This window comes from Bos indicus, chromosome 17, assembly GCF_029378745.1.
Source record: "Bos indicus isolate NIAB-ARS_2022 breed Sahiwal x Tharparkar chromosome 17, NIAB-ARS_B.indTharparkar_mat_pri_1.0, whole genome shotgun sequence".
Lineage (NCBI taxonomy): Eukaryota > Metazoa > Chordata > Mammalia > Artiodactyla > Bovidae > Bos > Bos indicus.
Window position 1 is genome coordinate 4,232,354 of NC_091776.1, and position 20,036 is coordinate 4,252,389.

Genomic DNA, 20,036 nt, shown 5'->3' on the forward strand with positions numbered 1-20,036 from the left:
CAAGAAACCATTCTATAGGCCTTCAAAGACTAAGAATAACAAACAAACAAAAAGCCTCTCTACACAATTCTTAATGAATCAATTAAAAGTGACTGATTCAATATGTCCTTGGGCCACTGGATGTCTGCTTTTAAGACAGTGTTATCTGAAATTTTGACAGTTCGTACCTGTCAATTTTTCTGTTGTGTGGAAACGTTTATAAATGGATTAAAAACTTTTTATTTTTTTTTATCGAAGGGTAATTGTTTTATAGAATTTTATTTTCTGTCAAACCTCAACATGAATCAGCCATAGGTATACATATATCCCCTCCCGTTTGAACTTCCCTCCCATCTCCCGCCCCATTCCACCCTCTAGGATACAGAGCCCGTTTTTGAGTTTGCTGTAAGCAAATTCCCATTGGCTATGGATTCTACATATGGTAATATAAGTTCCCATGTTACTCTTTCCACACATCTCACCCTCTCCCATGTCCATAAGTCTATTCTCTATGTCTGTTTCTCCATTGCTGCCCTGCAAATAAATTCTTTATTTTCTAGATTCCATACATGTGCATTAGAATACATATTTCTCTTTCTCTTTCTGACTCACTTCACTCTGTAAAGTAGGTTCTAGGTTCATCCACCTCATCAGAACTGACTCAAATGCATTCCTTTTAACGGCTGAGTACTATTCCATTGTGTATATGCAGCACAACTTCTTTATCCATTCATCTGTCGATGGACATCTAGGTTGCTTCCATATTCTTGCTATTGTAAACAGTGCTGCAAAGAACAGTGGGATACATGTGTCTTTTTCACTTTTGGTTTCCTCAGGGTATATGCCTAGGAGTGGGATTGCTGGGTCATATGGTGGCTTTATCCCTAGTTTTTTAAGGAATCTCCATACGTCTTCCATAGTGGCTGTATCAATTTACATTCCCACCAACAGTGCAAGAGCATTCCCTTTTCTCCACACCTTCTCCAGCATTTACTGTAGACTTTTTCATGATGGCCATTCTGACCGATGTGAGGTGATATCTCATTGTGATTTTGATTTGCATTTCTCTAATAATGAGTGATGTTTACCATCTTCTCATGTGTTTGTTAGCCATTGTATGTCTTTTTGGAGAAATGTCTGTTTAGGTCTCTTTTCCACTTTTTGATTGGGTTGTTTGTTTTCCTGGTATTGAGTTGCATGAGCTGCTTGTATATTTTGGAAATTAAACCTTTGTCAGTCGTTTCATTTGCTATTATTTTCTCCCATTCTGAGGGTTGTCTTTTCACCTCGCTTATAGTTTCCTTTTCTGTGCAAAAGCTTTTAAGTTTAATCAGGTCCCACTTGTTTACTTTGGAAAAATCTTATTTTTTTAAAAAAAAGAAACAGTTTTAAGAGGGGTAGAATTCGTGTTAGTCTATATGATGGCAAACCCAGGATAAATGCAGGACTAGGATGGGCAGTATCACACGCATGGGTCTACACCAGGACGTCACAAAACCTATCCCCCTCACTCACCAAGAAGTCTCCCATAAAAAGTCATAAAAACTCCACTATCTTCATTACCAGGCAAGGTTTTGTATAATTTCATAAATCACATTTAAAGTTACTTAATGTCACAAAACACTATTTATACCCTGATTCCTCATACTACAAAACTGAAATACTGAAAAGTAAATATGCTCAATTTTACATACATTTTAGGAATCTCTTTCATATGAAGAAACCAAATCTTAATAATTACATAACAATCTTTAGTTATAAATTGTACTGATGTTTTCTTTTTGTTTGTTTTGAAAACAGGAAGGTTTTCTGAGGTGTAATGTAACTCCATGATTTTTTCATAGCACTTTTATGTTGGAAGGAGCTAGTCATAAACTCAAATGGAAATATGGTTCTTAACAGCTGTTTCTGCTCTTCTAAAAATATCATCCGTCCTACATGATTTTAAAAGTTTTAGGTTCTTTCTCAGCTAGTAACACAACGGAAAAAGAAGTTGTTCACATTTTTTTAATTATAATTTTTGAAGTTTACGATCAATTGGAAAACATAAAAGGATTTCTTTAAAGAGGGAAAATAGGAGTATTTGTTTATCAATGTGTCTAATGGTGTGCTAAAGGGCTTATAAACTGCTTTATTGAATCCTCCTGAAATGTTGAGGCAAACATTATCCACACTGAACAGATGAAGAAGGAAGCTCAGAGAGGTTCAGTGAGTCACACGGCAAATACTGAGCACAACAGGGTTCCTTTCAAAGTCAGGTTCCTCTCTCACCATATACACAGGCCTCCTGTTCCTACTGCTTGTTAACTGTGGGAAATCACTTTGTAACTCTTGATTTATTTTTAACGTAAAAAATCCATTTGCCTTTTTTCCACTCAAAATTTTGTATTTCTCAAACCTATACGGTATCACTGTATTTACTGGTTATGTATACTTTATTGGGCACACATTTCACTGGTCCCTTTTATTTAATATTACTTGGCTGTTTTTACCCTCTCTGCTCTTATCAGTAAAGCATCATACTATTTAGGAAATAACTTTGTAATAAGTAAGACTGCAATTTTACAGGAGCCAAAGGCCATTTATATTGATTTTAATTCTAAAACAGACAAGGAAAAATGATTCTTAAGCTTTCTGTGAAGCACAGAAGCCTGAATATGGAATCAGGGAAATCTGGCATAAGGCCCTGTTCTTCCAGTGACTAATCACCTTGGACTTTAGTAAGGCAGCTACTTCAAGCTTTCTGCATCTCGGCGTCAATGTGATCTTATCCATACGCTCCCAGAGAAACAGAACCAGGATGAGTAACACACATAACGGCACTGAAGACTCTTACCAGGATGGGAAAGCCCAATTACCATTATTTTATAATTAAATACTGGAGACGCATCAGTGTAACTTCCAGGTAGGTTTTAAAAATAGTAATCATACTGGTATATAATTCACAACAATCACTATTTATTTTCTTCTAAACTTTAAGATACATAAATAATACCCTATAAATTACCGTCTCTTAGAATATCCCTGGCATACACCAGAGGGTGTATCCATTGGCACATGGATTAATGAGGCATTTACATGAAAGCAGGTACACAGAGAAGACTATTCTGTGTAGGGGGTGAGAGCCTGGACTCTGAAATCTAATTCTTATTCCAATGCTTAGCACCTGTGTGACTGTGGGATCCCAGTGGCCTCAGTTTCACCTCTAAAATTAGGGATAATAATCCTATCTACCTCACAAGATTGCTGTGGCAATAAAATGAGAATGTGCCATAGACAGGCTTTACAATGCCTAGCTCATAGTCAGTCCTCAACAAATTAATATTATGAACAAGAAGACAAATCTTTCACATTCCACAAAGCTCTTAAAAGTTGTATCTTGCATTAATATATACGAAGGTTAAGTGATTAGTCTAAGTGATTTATTGGGAAAAAGCTATATAAAACTTAAACTGAAAGCAATCACTTGTTTTACAAAAATGTCTCCTACTTTACAAAATAACTCATAGTAAGACTTTTTAAAATGATTTAAGATATAAAAACTTGATTAATACATACACTTCCAGAAATGTCTTTTCTTAAACAAAACTGGGCACAATAGCTTCTGCATTTCACATCCTAGAAAGTGCACAAGAGTTTGACTAGTTTACCAGTAGTAACACACTGGTATATATTACCATTGTAATACATACCAGTCCATCTGTTCGCAGCTTCTTTGGCCACTTGATTTGCTTGACCTGAAAAAAATATATATAATATATATATTTTTTTCCCATCATTTTTTTGGGGAAAAAGAAAAGCTCAATAAGTGACAATGTATTTCACAAACCTGCTCAACTTCCCAAAGAAATTTTAGATAGCTGCAGTTACATAAGATGAACACAAAGTCAACTTGACTAGTATCTCTTTCCTAAATGTCCCCTACTATTATTGTACTTGCTCTTTAAAAACAAAATGTTTAACTGAGATGTTTCTCAAATAATTTACAACACCAGGAGAGGATAAAATAAGTTTAATGATAAGCACTTTAGTATATACATATTTGTTGTTGTTTAGTTGCTAAGTCATGTCCAACTCCCTCAAGACCCTATGGATGCAGCCCGCCAGGCTCCTCTGTCCATGGGATTTCCCAGGCAAGAATACTGGAGTGGGTTGCTATTTCCTTTTCCAGGGGATCTTCCGGATTTAGGGATTGAACCCATGTCTCCTGCAGGTGGATTGGGAGGTGGATTGTTTACCACTGAGCCACCAGGGAAGCCCGTATACATATTAGATCACAGTAAACCTGACAATAAAATGTTAATGGTCATACAGTAGTAGCCCTGAAGGAGGAAATATTTACTTTATATTATATATCTTGCTATTAAATGTATCTGTATCTATTTTATGTTGTTCAAGTTAATCTACACAGCACATAACAATGCCATGACCAAATGGGTATAAACATTAGTCATAATGAGTGCATTTATTTATTGAAATAAGATTTATATACCACAGAACTCACCATATTAAAGCATCCAATTCAGTGATTTTTAGTATATTTACAAGGTTGTACAACCATCACCCCTGCCTATCTTCAGACCTCTCATCACCCAAAAGGAAATCCCATGTCTATTAGGAGTCACTCCACAGTCCTACTCCCTCTAGTCTCTGGAGACCACTCTCTACTTTCTGTCTCTATGGCTTTGCCTGTGCTGGACATTTCATGAAACCATGTGTCTGGCTTCTTTTCACTTGGCACAATGTTTTCAAGGTTGGGCAACTGTGCTATGTATCAGAACTTCATTCCTTTTCATTATCAAATCATTGTATAGATATCCCACCGTTTGTTTAGTGGCTCATCAGTTGATGGACATTTGGGCTGTTATGACTAATATGAGTAACAATTTTTGTGTGAACATGTTTTCAATTCTTTTTGGTATATATACCTGGGAGTGGAATTGCTGGCTCAAATGGTAACTGTATGTACATTTTGGGGAACAGATAACTTGTTTTCCAAAGTGGCTGCATCATTTTCACAACCCCACCAGCAACCTAAGAGTTCCAACTTTTCCACCACCTCACCGACAATTATTTTGCTTTCCTTTTATCACAGCCATCCTAATGAGTATCTCCTTGTGTTGTGATCTGCATTTCCCTAACAGCCAATGATGCCGAGTTTCTTTGCATATGCTCATTGGCCATTTGTATATTTTCCTTGGAAAAATGTATTCAAATCTTTTGTGTGTGTTAGTTGCTCAGTTGTGCCCAACTCTTTGTGACCCCATGGACTATAGCCCGCCAGGCTCTTCTGTCCATAGAATTTTCCAGGTAACAGCACTGGAGTGGGTAGCCATTCCCTTCTCCAGGCGATCTTCCCGACCCAGGGCTCCTGCATTGCGGGCAGATTCTTTACCATCCGAGCCACCAGGGAAGACCATTTGCCAGTGTTTAAATTTTTTATTGTTGAATCATAAGAGTTCTTTTCAGATATAGGATTTGAAACTAGTTTTTCCTACTCTGTGGGTTTTCTTTTCACTTTCGTGACAATGTACTTTGACATAAAAAAGTTGTCAATTTCAATGAAGTCAAATTTATCTACTTTTTATATGACTGCTTGACCTTTTGATGTCATAGCTAAAACAAGGGTACAGACACAGCTATGTTTTTTCCCCTAAGAGTTCAATAATTTTAGCTCTTGCATTTAAGTCTCTGCTCCACTTGAGTTAATGTTTGTATACGGTGTGAAGTGGGAGGCCAGGACAATTCATGTGGTGCCCAAGTGTCATTCGTTGAAAACACTCTTTGTCCTGATTGAATGGTCTTGGTACCCTTGTTCAAAACTTTACTTCTGGACTCTCAAGTCTATTTCATTAACCTATACGTTTATTCATTTACTAGTACCAAATCTCCTTGATTACTCTAGTTTTTTTAAAAATTAATTTTTATTAAATTTTTAACTTTTTGGCTGCACCCCACAGTATGTGGGATCTTAGTTCCCTGATCAGGATCGAACCCACACCTACACTATATTGAAAGGCATAGTCTTAACCACTGGACCGCCAGGCAAGTCCCCAAACTTTTTATTTTGTACTGGAGTATAGCCAGCTAACAATGTTGTGATAATTTCAGGTGGACAGCAAAGGGACTCAGCCATACATATACAGGTATCCATTCTCCCCCTAACTCCCCTCCCATCAAGGCTGCCACATAGCATTGAGCAGAGCTCCCTGGGCTATATAGTAGGTCCTTGTTGGTTATCCATTTTAATAGCAAGTGTATACCTGTCCATCCCAAACTCCCTAATTATCCCTTCCTCTCATCCTTCCCCCTGTCAACCCTAAGTCTGTTCTCTGTGAGTCTACTTTGGAAATAAGTCCATTTGCATCATTTCTTTTTAGACTGCATGTAAGGGACGTTACGCGGTGTCTCTGCTTCTGTCTGCCTTACTCACTCAGAATCAACCTCTAGGTCCACCCATGTTGCTGCAAATGGCATTAGTTTTTTGCTGCCCGAGTTGATTACTCGAGTTTTGTAATAAGTTTTGAAATTGGGAAATTTGAGTCTTCCAACTCTTTTTCTCCAAGATTCTTTTGGCTGTTTTGGGTCTCTTGCATTTTCATATGAATTTTAGAACCAACAACAATTTCTGCAAAAAAGAAATTGGAATTTTGGAAATTTGAGTTAATCTTTAGATTGACTGGAGGAGTATTTCCACCCTAGAAATACAGATCTTTAACTTCATTAAAAGTTTAGTTTTCAGTACACATCTTGTACTTCTTCAGTTAATTTTACTCTTAAGCATTTTATTCATTTTGATGCTATTGTAAGTGGAATTTTTTCTCAATTTCATTTTCAGGCTGTCTATTGAGGGTTTATAAAATACAAGTATTTTTTACACATTGATTTTCTATTTTGCCATCAGCTGAACTCACTTGTGAACTCTAATAGTTGTACTCTGTTGTTGTTTTATGGATTGTTTAGGGCGAAGATCATGTCAACTGCAAACAGCTTTGCTTTTTTCTTTTTAATACGGATGCTTTTTATTTCTCTTTCTTGCCTGGTCACCCTGGCTTGCATTTCCAGTACAATAATGAATAGATGTGGTAAGACTGGACATCCTTGGAGAAAGCATAGTCTTTCACCACTCGTTATGTTAGCTGTGCATTTTTTAAAGACACCCTTTTATTAGATTGAGGAAGTTCACTTCTATTCCCAGTTTGAGTGTTTTTTATCATGAAAGGGTGTTGGATTTTATCAAATACTTTGTCTATTGACACAATCTTGTGGAGTTCCCCCACCTTCATTCTACCAATATGTTGCATTAGATTGATTTTTGTATGTTGGGTCAACTTTTCATTCCTGACAAATGTTACTTAATCAGGGTGTATAATCTTTTTTTACGTACTGCTGGGTTTGATTTACTAGTACTTTGTCAAGAATTTTTACACTTGTAAACGATACTTAACTACAGTTTGTTTGTTTGTTTTTTTCATATGACGTCTTTGGTTTGGGTATCAGAGTAACATTGATGTCAAAGAATAAGTTAGGAAGTGTTTTCTCTTTTCTAGGTTTTTTTTTTTTTTTTTCATTGAAGAGTTGCTTCTTTAAACTGATAGAATTCACCAGTATAGACTTAGTTTTTCATTGTAAGAACTTATTAATCCCCAGATCAATCTCTTAACATGTTACACATCTATTTGTCGTTGTTCAGTTGCTCAGTCGGATCTCTTTTGTGACCCCAGGGACTGTAGCCCACCAGGCTCCTCTGCCCATGGGATTTCTCAGGCAAGGATACTGGAGTGGGTTCCATCTCCTTTTCCAAGGGATCTTCCTGACCCAGGGATTGAACTCACATCTCTTGCATTGGCAGGCAGCCTCTTTGTCACTGAGTCACTAGGCAAGCCCATACATCTATGTGCAGAGTTCATTTCTACTTGAGATGGTTTTGGTACTTCTATCCTTTTAGAAACTTGTTCACTTCATACACCTTGTCAAATTTATTGGCATACAAACATCGCTCATGGTATTCCTTTACGATCCTTTTCATATCTATGAGGTCAATAATGCTCTTTCTCTTTCATTCCCGGTTTTAGTAATTGAAACCTTCCTTCTTTCTTGAATAGCCAAAGGTTTGTCAAGTTTGTTGATCTGATAAAAGGACCACCTTTTGGCTTCACTGACTTTCTTGTTTTTTTGATTCTCCATTTCTCTTATTGCTGTTCTAGTCATTTTATTTCCTTCCTTATATTTGCTTGGGTTCAATTTGCTCTTCTTTTTCTAGAATAAGATAGAAGGCTAGGCTTTTGAGAGCTGTCCCTATTTTTAACACAATCATTACAATATTAATATAAGTTTTCCACTGAACAATGCCTTCATTGCATCCAGTAAGGTTTTTTTATGTTTTCATTTTCACTATCTCCCAGTATTTCCCAATTTCCCTTGTGATTTTCTTTGAGCCATCCCTCTTATGAGTGTGTTGATTTATTTCAACATATTTGTGAATTTCTCAAATTTCCTTCTGTTAATTATCTTTTACATTCCACTATTATCAGAAAGCATACTTTGTATTATCAACCCATTTAAATTTATTGAGATGTAAGCTTAACATATGATCTATCTTTAAGAATATTTCATGTGTACTTGAGAAGAATAAAGCTTCCCTGTTGGCTCAACTGGTGAAGAATCCACCTGCCAAGGCAGGAGATGCAAGAGACCCGGGTTCGATCCCTGGGTCTTCCCTGGGAAGATCCCCTGGGGAAGGAAATGGCAGCCACTCCAGTATTCTTGCTTGGGAAATCTCATGGACAGAGGAGCCTGGTGGGCTACAGTCCATGGGGTCCATACAGTCCATCGGGTCGCAGAGAGTGAGACACAACTGAGCGACTAGGCACATGAGAAGCATAAGTCTTCTGGTGTTGCGGAGTGTCCCACAGAGATGCAGTTGGTCTGCAGCTTTAGCCTTCTAATTTCTTGCTTAAGTTCCATCTTTTTGTTCCATTCTTTATTCAAAATGGAGAACTGAAATTTTGAACTATTATTGTTGAATTGTCTATCCCCTCAATAATTTGGGGTTTTAAGTATTTCAGTTCTCTATTGTTTGCTGTATATGTGTTTATAATTGTCATATCATCTTGAAGAGTTGACCCCTTTATCATTATAAACTGTACTTGTCTCCAGCAACAATTTTTGTTTTAAAGTCTATTTTCTCTGGTATTGGTTTAGCCACTCTAGCTTGCTTTTGGTTACTGTTTTCATGTAATATCTTTCTCCAGCTTTTACTTTTACCATATTTGTGTCTTTGAGTCAAATGTGAGTCTTTTGTAGACAGTAGTTTATGTGTTTTCAATCTATCATTTCCGCCTTTGAATGAGAGATTTTAATCTACTTACATTTAATGTAATTACTGATAAAGTAGGATTTTGAGTGAACTCCTTGGTGATGGACAGGGAGGCCTGGCGTGCTGCAATTCACAGGTTGGAAAGAGTCGGACACGACTGAGCGACTGAACTGAACTGAAGGATTTTCATTTGCCAATTGCTATTTATTTTCTCTAAGTCATATAAATTTTTCTTCCTCAGTTCCTCCACAATTGCTTCATTTTATGTTAAATGGTAATTTTTAGTATATCATTTTAATTCCTTTATTTCTTTTACCAAATATTTTGGGGTTATTTTCTTAGTGATTGCCCTAGGGATGACTATTAACATTTTAATTAGAATTACTACCAGTGTCAATAGTATACAAAAGTTTCACTCCTATATAGCTCCATTTTCTCCCCACTTTTATGCTGTTACTGTCACAAAATGTATTTTATACATTGCATGTCCTAAAACATCTTCATCATTATTGCTTTATGCAGCTATAATTTAAATTGGATAGGAGAATGTAAGAGATATGAACAAAAATACACAATAGAGGTGGATGAAACTGGAGCCTATTATACAGAGCGAAGTAAGCCAGAAGGAAAAACACCAATACAGTATACTAACGCATATATATGGAATCTAGAAAGATGATAACAATAACCCTGTGTACGAGACAGCAAAAGAGACACTGATGTATGGAACAATCTTATGGACTCTGTGGGAGAGGGAGAGGGTGGGAAGATTTGGGAGAATGGCATTGAAACATGTAAAATATCATGTATGAAACGAGATGCCAGTCCAGGTTCAATGCACGATACTGGATGCTTGGGGCTGGTGCACTGGGACGACCTGGAGGGATGGTATGGGGAGGGAGGAGGGAGGAGGGTTCAGGAGGGGGGGCACATGTATACCTGTGATGGATTCATTTTGATGTTTGGCAAAACTAATACAATTATGTAAAGTTTAAAAATAAAATAAAATAAAAAAAAAAAATACACAATACTGTCCTTTAGATTTACTCATATAAATCTCCTTTTTTCTTCATGTTGATCAAGTTACTGTCTACTATTCTTTCACTCCAACCAAAAGGAATTCTATATTTTTTTTAGTGACAAACTCTTTCAATTATTTACCTGAGAATATCTTAGCCTGGTTTTCATTTTTGAAGAAAAATATTTCCAGATATAGAATTCTTGGTTGACAGCTTTTCATCATTTTGAATATGTCATTTTAATATCTCTGGCATCTATGGCTTCTAAGAATCTGATTGAAGATCCATTAAATATGTTGAGTTACTTTTTTTATTGCTTTCAATTGACAATTTGACCATTATGAGTTTATGTATGGATCTCTTTGAGGCTGTCCTAACTGGAGTTTGTTAAGCCTTTTCTAAGTGTAAATTAAAGTTTTTCATCAGATTTGGGACATTTTCAGCTTTTATTCCCTTGGCAGCTTTCTCTCTGATCTCCTTCTGGGACAGCCATTATGGGAATCTTGGCATTTCTGATACCATACCATAGGTTTGTGAGACTCTGTTAATGTTTTTTCATTCTTTCTAATATCTGTTTCTCAGATTGGATTATATCAACAGAACTATCTTCAAGTTGCTGAAGATAACTTTCTTTTGCCTGCTCAAATCTGCTGTTAATCCTTCCAGTGAATGTTTCAGCTACTTACTATAGTTTTCAGCTCCAGAATTTCTATTTGGTTCCTTCTTTATTCTACCTCTTTATTTATATTCTCTACAGTAAATGCCTTTCATATGAACCTTCCAACATGCAAACATGTGTTCACATGTCCACTCATGTAAGTCAGTTCACGTGCACAGTGCAGAATGTCACGTGCACGCGTCCTCTACAAGTGGCTGTGTTTCTGTGTACTTTACTGTACAGTAGTGTATGGAGTACAGTAGAACAAGATCTTTATTTCAAGTCCAGGATGTCCAAGAGCAAGCACAAAAGCAGTGGTAATGCAGCTGGTGCTGCTAAGAAGCCCCAGGTGATAATGATGGAAACAAAAGTGAAAATAATCGAGAGTGGAGCGAGGCAAAAAAATGGAACAGGGGGTCCACAGAAAGAACAGAGACAGACAAGGACCAGCTGAGGGAATTTTCGATGCAGGAAATGGCAAGGTAGAAGGATACACAGAAGCTGCAGCAGCTCTTCAGACGCAACCCAACGCTGCCACGTCATCGTCTATGATGAGAAAACAAGAGCTGCTACCCAGGCATCACTGGGTCTTTTTTCAAGAAGGTAGATAGAACTGAAGCTAGCAAGGAACCAGAACCTGTGCCATCATCAGGCATGAGCGAAACTGCAGCTTGCCCTCCATCTCCTACTGCTGACAATACTTCAACTCTACCATCTCCCACCTCCTCTCCAGTCGGTAATTCGTCTTGCCTGTTCACTGGATGCCAGTTCCTAATATGTCAGCTGTGTACTACACTATTGTACTTTTCAAGGTACTGTATAGTTAAGATTAAAAATGTTTTATTTTTTGTGTTTTTTTAAATGTATTATTTGTGTGAAAAGTATTATAGCCTATTACAGTATATAGTATAGTACTATATAGCTAATTGTGTTGCTTGGTACCTAGACTAACTGTTGGACTTACGAATGCGCTCTTGGAATGGAACTTATTTGTATGTAGGGGATTACTGTATTTGATGAGATATCATTTACAGATTTTCCTTTAGTTCAGTTCAGTTGCTCAGTCATGTCCGACTCTTTGTGACCCCATGGACTGCAGCACGTCAGGCTTCCCTGTCCATTATCAACTCCCAGAGCTTGCTCAAACTTGTGCCCATTGAGTCGGTGATACCATCCAATCATCTCATCCTCTGTTGTCCCCTTCTCCTCCCATCCTCAATCTTTCCCAGGATCAGGGTCTTTTCAAATGAGTCAGTTCTTCACATCAGGTAGCCAAAGTACGAGAGTTTCAACTTCAGCATCAGTCCTTCCAATGAATATTCAGGACTGATTTTCTTTAGGATGGACTGGTTGGATCTCCTTGCAGTCCAAGGGACTCTCAAGAGTCTTCTCCAACACCACACTTCAAAAGCATCAATTCTTTTGCACTCATTGTTCTTTATAGTCCAACTCTCATATCCATACGTGACTACTGGAAAAACCATAGCTTTGACTAGACAGGACTTTGTTGGCCAAGTATTGTCTCTGCTTTTTAATATGCTGTCTAGGTTGATCAGAGCTTTTCTTCCAAGGAGCAACCGTCTTTTAGTTTCATGACTGCAGTCACCATCTGCAGTGATTTTGGAGCCCCCCCAAATAAAATGTCACTGTTTCCATTGTTTCCCCATCTATTTGCCATGAAGTGAGGGGACCAGATGCCATGATCTCAGTTTTCTGAATGTTGAGTTATAAGCCACCTTTTTCACTCTTCTCTTTTCCACTTTCATCAAGAGGTTCTTTAGTTCTTCTTCACTTTCTGTCATAAGGGTTATTGATATTTCTCCTAGCAATCTTGATTGCAGCTTATGTGGCATTTCTCATGATGTACTCTGCTTTAGACAGATCATTTTTTATTTTAAAAAAATGTACTTATTTTTGGTTGCACTGGGTCTTCATTGCTGTGTGAGGGCTTTCTCTAGCTGCAGCGCACAGGGGCTCCTCTTTGCTGCAGTGGTGGTGCACTTCAAAGTGCGCTTCACTGTGGTGGTCTCTCTCACTGCAGAGCACAGGCTCTAGGCACATGGGCTTCAGCAGTGCCTAGTGGGCTTGCAGGCTTAGTTGCTCCACAACATGTGGACTCTTCCTGGACTGGGGATTGAACTGGTGTCCCCGGCATTGGCAGGTGGATTTGTATCTACTGTACCACCAGGGAAGTCCAACATATTTTTCTTTAGCTCTTTTAACATATTTAAACAGCTGATTTAAAGTTCAAAATCATGCATGAGGTATATTTTCTTATTTTTTGCATATCTTGCAATTTTTTCAGTGGAAACTGGACATTTACAATAATATAATGCTTCAACTTTGGAAATCTGATTCTTCCCATGTTCCCAGGGTTGTTGTTGTGGCTACTAGTTATTGTTTAGCTAGTGATTTCTCTGAACTAATTCTGTTAAGTCTGTATTTTTTGTTATGTGTGGCTACTGAAGTCTCCAGTCAGTTTGCTTACTGGTCAGCCAGTGACTGAATAGGGACTTCCTTAAACACCTGGACTAAATCTTCACATCTCTGCTGAGAGGCTGCATGTGTGTGTTTGAGCATGTTCCAACAATATTCAGTTAGGTGATTTACAACTCTGCTCTAGCCTCCACCTCTACACAGAGCGTCAAGGTCAGCAGGCAGTAGGAGGCTAGGACCGCTTCAGGTCTTCTATGAGAATGAGCATAGCCCAACGTGTGTATGGGCATTTAGATTTCTAGGAATATGTTGATTTCAAGGTATCTAAGAACATCTCTTTTGGCTTCTCCTTTAAAATTTTTTGGTTAGCCCACTGTTTTTGTTAACTTATTCATCACCCAAGAGAGCTGTGACATTAAAATTCTTGCCTGTAACAGTTTTAGACAAACACTTCCGAGGGATGCTCCCCTGTTAGTGATGGGCATATTCCGAGTCAGGTCAAAAAAAGGCAATACTTTCTATTGGTAGCTTGTAGGGGAGCATCAAAGATGGCAAATAATGACAACAGTTCTTTGGCATGAGGGTCTTAAAGAGCTCCAGGTCCATTCTACTCCCTCTGATACTGACAATGCAGGGCTGATATTTCTCAAGGTTACCGTTGAGCTGGAGAGCAGGAGATGAGAGTAGGGCAAGGTGAAACCACAAAGTTTGCTCTTCTTACAGAGATTTGGCCATTTTTCTCGACTAGGTAAGTCTTTGGTTAGTTTCTAGAGTTCTGGAAAAGCTGTAATAATTTTTCCAGTTTTCATGGAAGGGTACATTTTCAAAGGTCCTTACTCCACCATTTTCACTGTCATCTGGGCATTTGTTTCTAAGAAAAACCTCTTAAGTACTTATAAGATTTACTTTCCAAACCTTTTATTGTGAGAATTAATTTTTACTACAATTGATTTTATCTCTTCTCACTTTAATTCAATTAGCATGATGAAATATAAATATTTCCTACAGGGATTATTGAGAAATAAAAGATAATACATAGCTATATCTACATGGACATATGGGTTATAGCTATTACCCGCAGAAAAACTGTTTCAAAATAAGCCATTATAAACTTAGAGACAAGCCTGATTGTTATAATTTGGGTGCTATAGCCATGCTATTAAGAACAAAATCCTATTAAAATCAATTTGTGAAACTCATAATCCTTTAATCTGTTCTGCAATAATATGATAGTCAAATCCTGGGAAGTACCTCATTACCAAAAAGCACATTTTAAAAACAATAATCTCATTGAGGAAAGAGGATTTCTGGTCAGTCAAGTTAAAGCCTAAAAATTCTCTAGATTTAGTGATAAGAAAATTACTGCCATTTACTACCTACATATTTAAATTTCTTGAATCGGTGGGTTTACAGTTTTAATCAAATTTGAAAAAAATTTAGCTTTTATTTCCTCAGATACTTTTCTGAACTGAAACATCCCTACCATGCCCCCATCCCCAATATACACTCCTTCTGGGACTCCAATTACACATATATTAGGGTCACTGAAGTTGTCTTATGTTTCACAGATGCTATTTTCATTAAAAATTTTTCTTTTCCTCTGAGTTTCATTTTGGATCATATTCATTGCCATAGTCTTTAAATACACTAATCCTGCAAGTTTAATCTGCTATTAATCCAATCCAGTGCATTCTTCTTTTCAGACACTGTAGTGTTCATTTCCAGAAGTTTGACTTGGATCTTTTTTATGTCTTCAATGCTTCTACTTACCTTTTGAACATATAGAATACATTTAGAATCCGCCTGCAATGCAGGAGACTTGGGTTCAATCCCTGGGTTGGGAAGATCCCCTGGAGAAGAGAAAGGCTATCCACTTCAGTATTCTGGCCTGGAGAATTCCATGGACTGTATAGTCCATGAGGTTGCAAAGAGTCAGACACGACTGAGCAACTTTCATTTACATTTATGGTCTTCTAATTCCATTATCTGTGTCAATTCTGGATCAGTTTTGATTGAAGGAGTATTCTCACTAATGAACATATTTTTCCTACTTCTTTGTACATGCCTGGTAATCTTTCATTGTATGCCAGACATTATGAATTTTACACGGCTGGGTGCTGGGTATTTTTGTGTATTACTGAGCTTTGTCTGGAATGCATTTAAGTTATTTTGCAATAATTTGATGCTTTCAAGACTTGCTCTTACGGTTTGTGAGTTGGGTTGAGAGTAGAGCTCAGTCCATCTTGGATACTCTACTCAGTGCCTCGTGAATTACAAATGCTTCTAATCCGGCTGATGAGAACAGACACTATTCCTGGTCCTCTCGGACTGCCTGGCACTGGTTTCCTCCTGGCCCTCTGCGATCGTTCTTTCCTCAGCTTTGGGTAGTCTCCTCATAAGCGTGCACAGAATAGCTGAGAGGAGCTCTCTCTAGACACCAGGGCTCTCTGTCTGTGTCACTCTCTGCTCTCCAGTATGCTGTCCTGTGAACTCTATCCACGCTGGTCTCCCTGACTCAGTTTCATCCTGACTCAGGAAGTCTGCAGGGCTCTTCCAAAGTTCTCCTTCCTTGTGCTGCAGCCAGGAAACTCCCTCAAAAAAAAAACTAGTTGGGATAATTGTAAGGCTTACTTTGTCTGTTTCCTTTTTCTAGGAATCACTTTTCTTTGCCATCTAATTTCAAGTATCTTGGAAACCATTATTTCGCATTTTTTTGTTTTTATGTGTGCGTGAATTCAGTACATTACTACTTTATCTTGGCTGAAAGCCAAAGTGCCACATTTGAATAAACTTTTGTGAGCTGTTCTGAATTTTAAAAGCAGAGGACTAGACATTTCTCTATAAAAGTATGAACTAAAGTTAGTCTAAAAATTCTTTCTATAGGTATATAGGTCCTGATAGCTTTTTTTTTTTTTCATTCTGATTGTAGTTCTATAGTTTCCTATAGTATAGGAAAAAATACTCTACCTCACATCTACAATATATTTTTGAAATAATGTAATTATCCTAGATATCTACTGTCTATTTAATATGCAGTTTTCTATAATTATATATTTTATAAAAATAGATGATTTTTTTAATGGAATGAAAAAGTAATAGCACAAAGCCAGGAAAGACTCTTATCCTCTCATTCTATTACGGTAAAAAAATGTACAATGTGAAAATGTCAAAAGTTCATATATGTGTAATAGATTCGTGATTATAAATTCTATAGGACCCAAATACAGATTCACCTTATATGGTTGCAACTATGCTGGACTCAACTCAACTCTCCAGAAAATCCATCACCTTTAATATACCTGAAACTTCTCCCTTCAAGTTTTATCACCTTTCTAAGAAGCGATGCACTTGCCAAAATTGCTCTTTGGTTCAGAGGTACAAGGAATGTCAAATCTGAAGTTACATGCTCGAAATAAGTTTTCCCACTTTATGAATTAGTCTGGCACAAAATCCTTACTGATTTTCTGCACTATAAGATCTACTGGCTTAGGATCACCATCAGTGAGGGTCAGAGTGATTCTGAAAGCCTAAGTAAGAGTTTTTAGTCATTCCTGAGTGGACAGATACAATCTAACTGTGGAAAGGTCTGTAAAAATGGGAGGTTCCAAGTGCAGGTGGTATTAGTCACAGTCATCTGCCCAGGGAAAGAGCTGTGGCAAGACAATGGGGACCACAAAGTGAAAAGCAGAGCCGTGGCTGGGTGTGGCTACGAGCTGTGGGTCCCTAGACAGAAAAGAGAATGAGGCAGGTAAGCAAAGAGTTGACACTTCAAGAAAAAAGTCCAAGAATTAGACAAAACTAAAATCAGGAAGGTAGATCCAAGTGAAAGTAATAGGCGAAAGATCATATTTGGTTCCTGAAACAGAATTTTCATGATCAACTGCCAGAGGGAATAGCCAGGCTGATCCTGAAAATAAGCCACCAGAAGTATTACAAATCTGGGTAAGAAAACTGTTCTTAAAAGTGCTCTTTGACGAGACACTGCTCTGGGTAGGATACACAATACTTGCTGTCCTCTTTAACAAGCAGTCTGTGTTTCCTCTTACAGGTGGCTTACGGCGAGGTCTCACTTCCTAGTAGTGAACGCCTAGCCTGTCTCCTGCTGCTCTGATGTGCCTGTGTACACTGAGGCTCACTTGACATTAGTTAAAACTTTAATAAAACAGATTAGAGTGGTTAATTCTGAAGCAGATTTGGTTAGTATCAATAGTTTCTTCTGTAGGAAGATGATACACGAAATGAAACCACGGCAGCATGAAAGAGTCAATGGTATCTCCTCAAATAATTAACAGAAAATGACTGGCAGAGGGTTCTTCTTTCAAAGTCTCCACTTTGATTTGAAAATCACCCTGGGTAATCAGCTGAATCAGGGCTAATATATATTATCTAGGCTGTGTACTACATATATTTGAATGGCACCTCTTGGAGTTGTGCAAAGTGGAATCAATCTCTAAAATTAATTTAAACTTTAGATTACATTAACTGAACTGCTTAACATTTGTTTAGTTATAAATAACACCATCAAACTTAACTGTAATCGAACTGTCCTCAGGTTAATTTAAAAACACTAAATATTTTCAATTTTCTCTCAAAACCTTCAATCACATACTATAATATCCATTTTTCTAAATGTTTCATTTGATAATTTCCTAAATGAAAAGACAATCTAAGACAGAAAAATATGAAAAAAGTTATGCATATTTTTCTAAACAATTAAGTATAATATCTTTCATTTCCTCAAATATTCAAAATTCTATCTTTACATAAATGTACAAAAAAATATTGAAAATGAAGCTTTGGGGACTCTGGTTTAAAAGTAAGGAAAAACATCACTGGAATATTCAAACGGAAAATCAACACATGGATTAATTTTCTGCAACTTGTAAACTCAAATCTTTTGGTATTCTTTTCCTATAACAGTGTATTTCTTTCTGGATACAAGGTACTTGAGGTCAACTTAGCTCCTTCTCTGACTCTTCAGTTTCCTAAGCTTACATTTTCTATCTTTATCCTACCCCACCAGCTCTCCTTATTCTTGAAATGCTCAGTTTTGACTGTTCAGTGCTTTAACATTAAGACTCCTTAATGGAAATATTAAGGCAATAGTAATAGCATTAAGGGCTTTATTTTCTCATATACATGGAGGATGGTTACAAGGCAACTAGAAGTATAAAGTATCTTTCATTAGCAAAGTTAAGAACTCTCAGGGAGTAACACAAACTTACGTATTTCTTCCACAACTTGTGGGTCACATTCTCTGTATTTTTCTACTTCAGCCTTTAGCTGTTCCCTTTGGTCTCGAAGTGAAGAAAGCTCTTTTGCTAGCATAGTTCGCTCTTCCTGTATTCAAAATAACGTTATGTCCAATAAGACAAACAAAATGCCATGTTATAAGATTATACATTTTACAAACATTTTTATCTTATTTCTCATAACTGATAAGAATTGGGCTTTTGACAACATTAATATCAGTATATACACACACATACATATATTCACAGTATAAGAACAAACTCAATTCTCATTTTTCTCTGCAATCTCCAATTATCTTATGTATATGTTAACTGAATGGAAACTCAAAGATGATTGTTATTACATAATAGTTGTCATTTGTCATTACATGACAAATGGTAATTTTTTGGAGAGTTTCACAAGATTGTGTATATACACACACACACACACACACACACACACACACTATATATATGTATGTAAATTTTACGGCAACATCAGACAGTATAAAGTTTTCCTTAAAAAAAAAGTGTTCTAGATAATTTTCTAGTCTTCAAGAATGATTAACTTTAAAAAATATTTAAAGATATAAGAAACAATAGAACTGTGACCTCCCATCACTTTCCTTTAAAGGTAAAACTTTGAAACAAAAAATGATCCAATAAACAGCATTTGAAATTTCTAGCCACAGTTTTCATTAACAGGTAGAAGTCACAGTGCTGTTGGTATTCAGTTTATGTGTGTGAAAAATAAGCCCAAACCAAAAGCAAACACTGGAAAAGGTTATGGTATAGAATTATAGGATAAGTGTTACTCGCTCAGTCGTGCCCGACTCTTTGCGACCCCATGTACTATAGCCGACCAAGCTCTTCCGTCCACGAGATTTTCAGGGCAAGGATACTGGAGTGGGTTGCCATTTCCTTCTCCAATTATAGGATAAGTTTGAGGCAAAACCAAATAGAGTTCAAGGTCTCTAATGGGACTCGTTTAAGGTTCCTTGCTAGCTTGTACTTCTGTACTTGTGTTTTTCTACTTTTGCCTTCAGTTGCTCTCTTTGGCTCCTTTTCCTAGCATCGATGCAAGAGAATGCATGTACAGAGCTCTGATGTAGCAGAGTTCAACAGAACTCTGCAATAATAGAAATGTTCTAGATCTGTGTTCTCCAGTGCAGGAAACATTAACCACATGGGGCTACTAAGTACATGAAATGTGACTCTTATTACTGAGAAACCAAATTCAATTGTATTTAATTTTAACTGTTTAGCTGTTCAAAAGTAAACAGCTATATATAATTAAGGTAGGCCATATTAGCACAGTTCAGGAGTGATTTAAAATAACCACAAGATATGCTGATCATTATTTGCTATCAATGCCCAAATCATACATAATCCTC

General features: G+C 37.1%; 1 protein-coding gene across 5 annotated transcripts in view; it reads right to left on the reverse strand.

The window, feature by feature from the left end:
* MND1 (meiotic nuclear divisions 1) overlaps positions 1-20,036 on the reverse strand; it is a 118,985-nt gene that overhangs the window by 40,494 nt on the left and 58,455 nt on the right. For 4 of the 5 annotated variants that reach the window (XM_070770112.1, XM_070770110.1, XM_070770114.1 and 1 more), the window contains 2 exons: positions 18,637-18,751; positions 3,672-3,716 (listed from right to left, as the gene is read on the reverse strand). In XM_070770112.1, coding sequence (XP_070626213.1) covers positions 3,672-3,716; positions 18,637-18,751 — 160 coding nt within the window. The remainder of the gene's footprint in view (positions 1-3,671; positions 3,717-18,636; positions 18,752-20,036) is intronic. The other variant, XM_070770111.1, reaches the window with a different exon arrangement.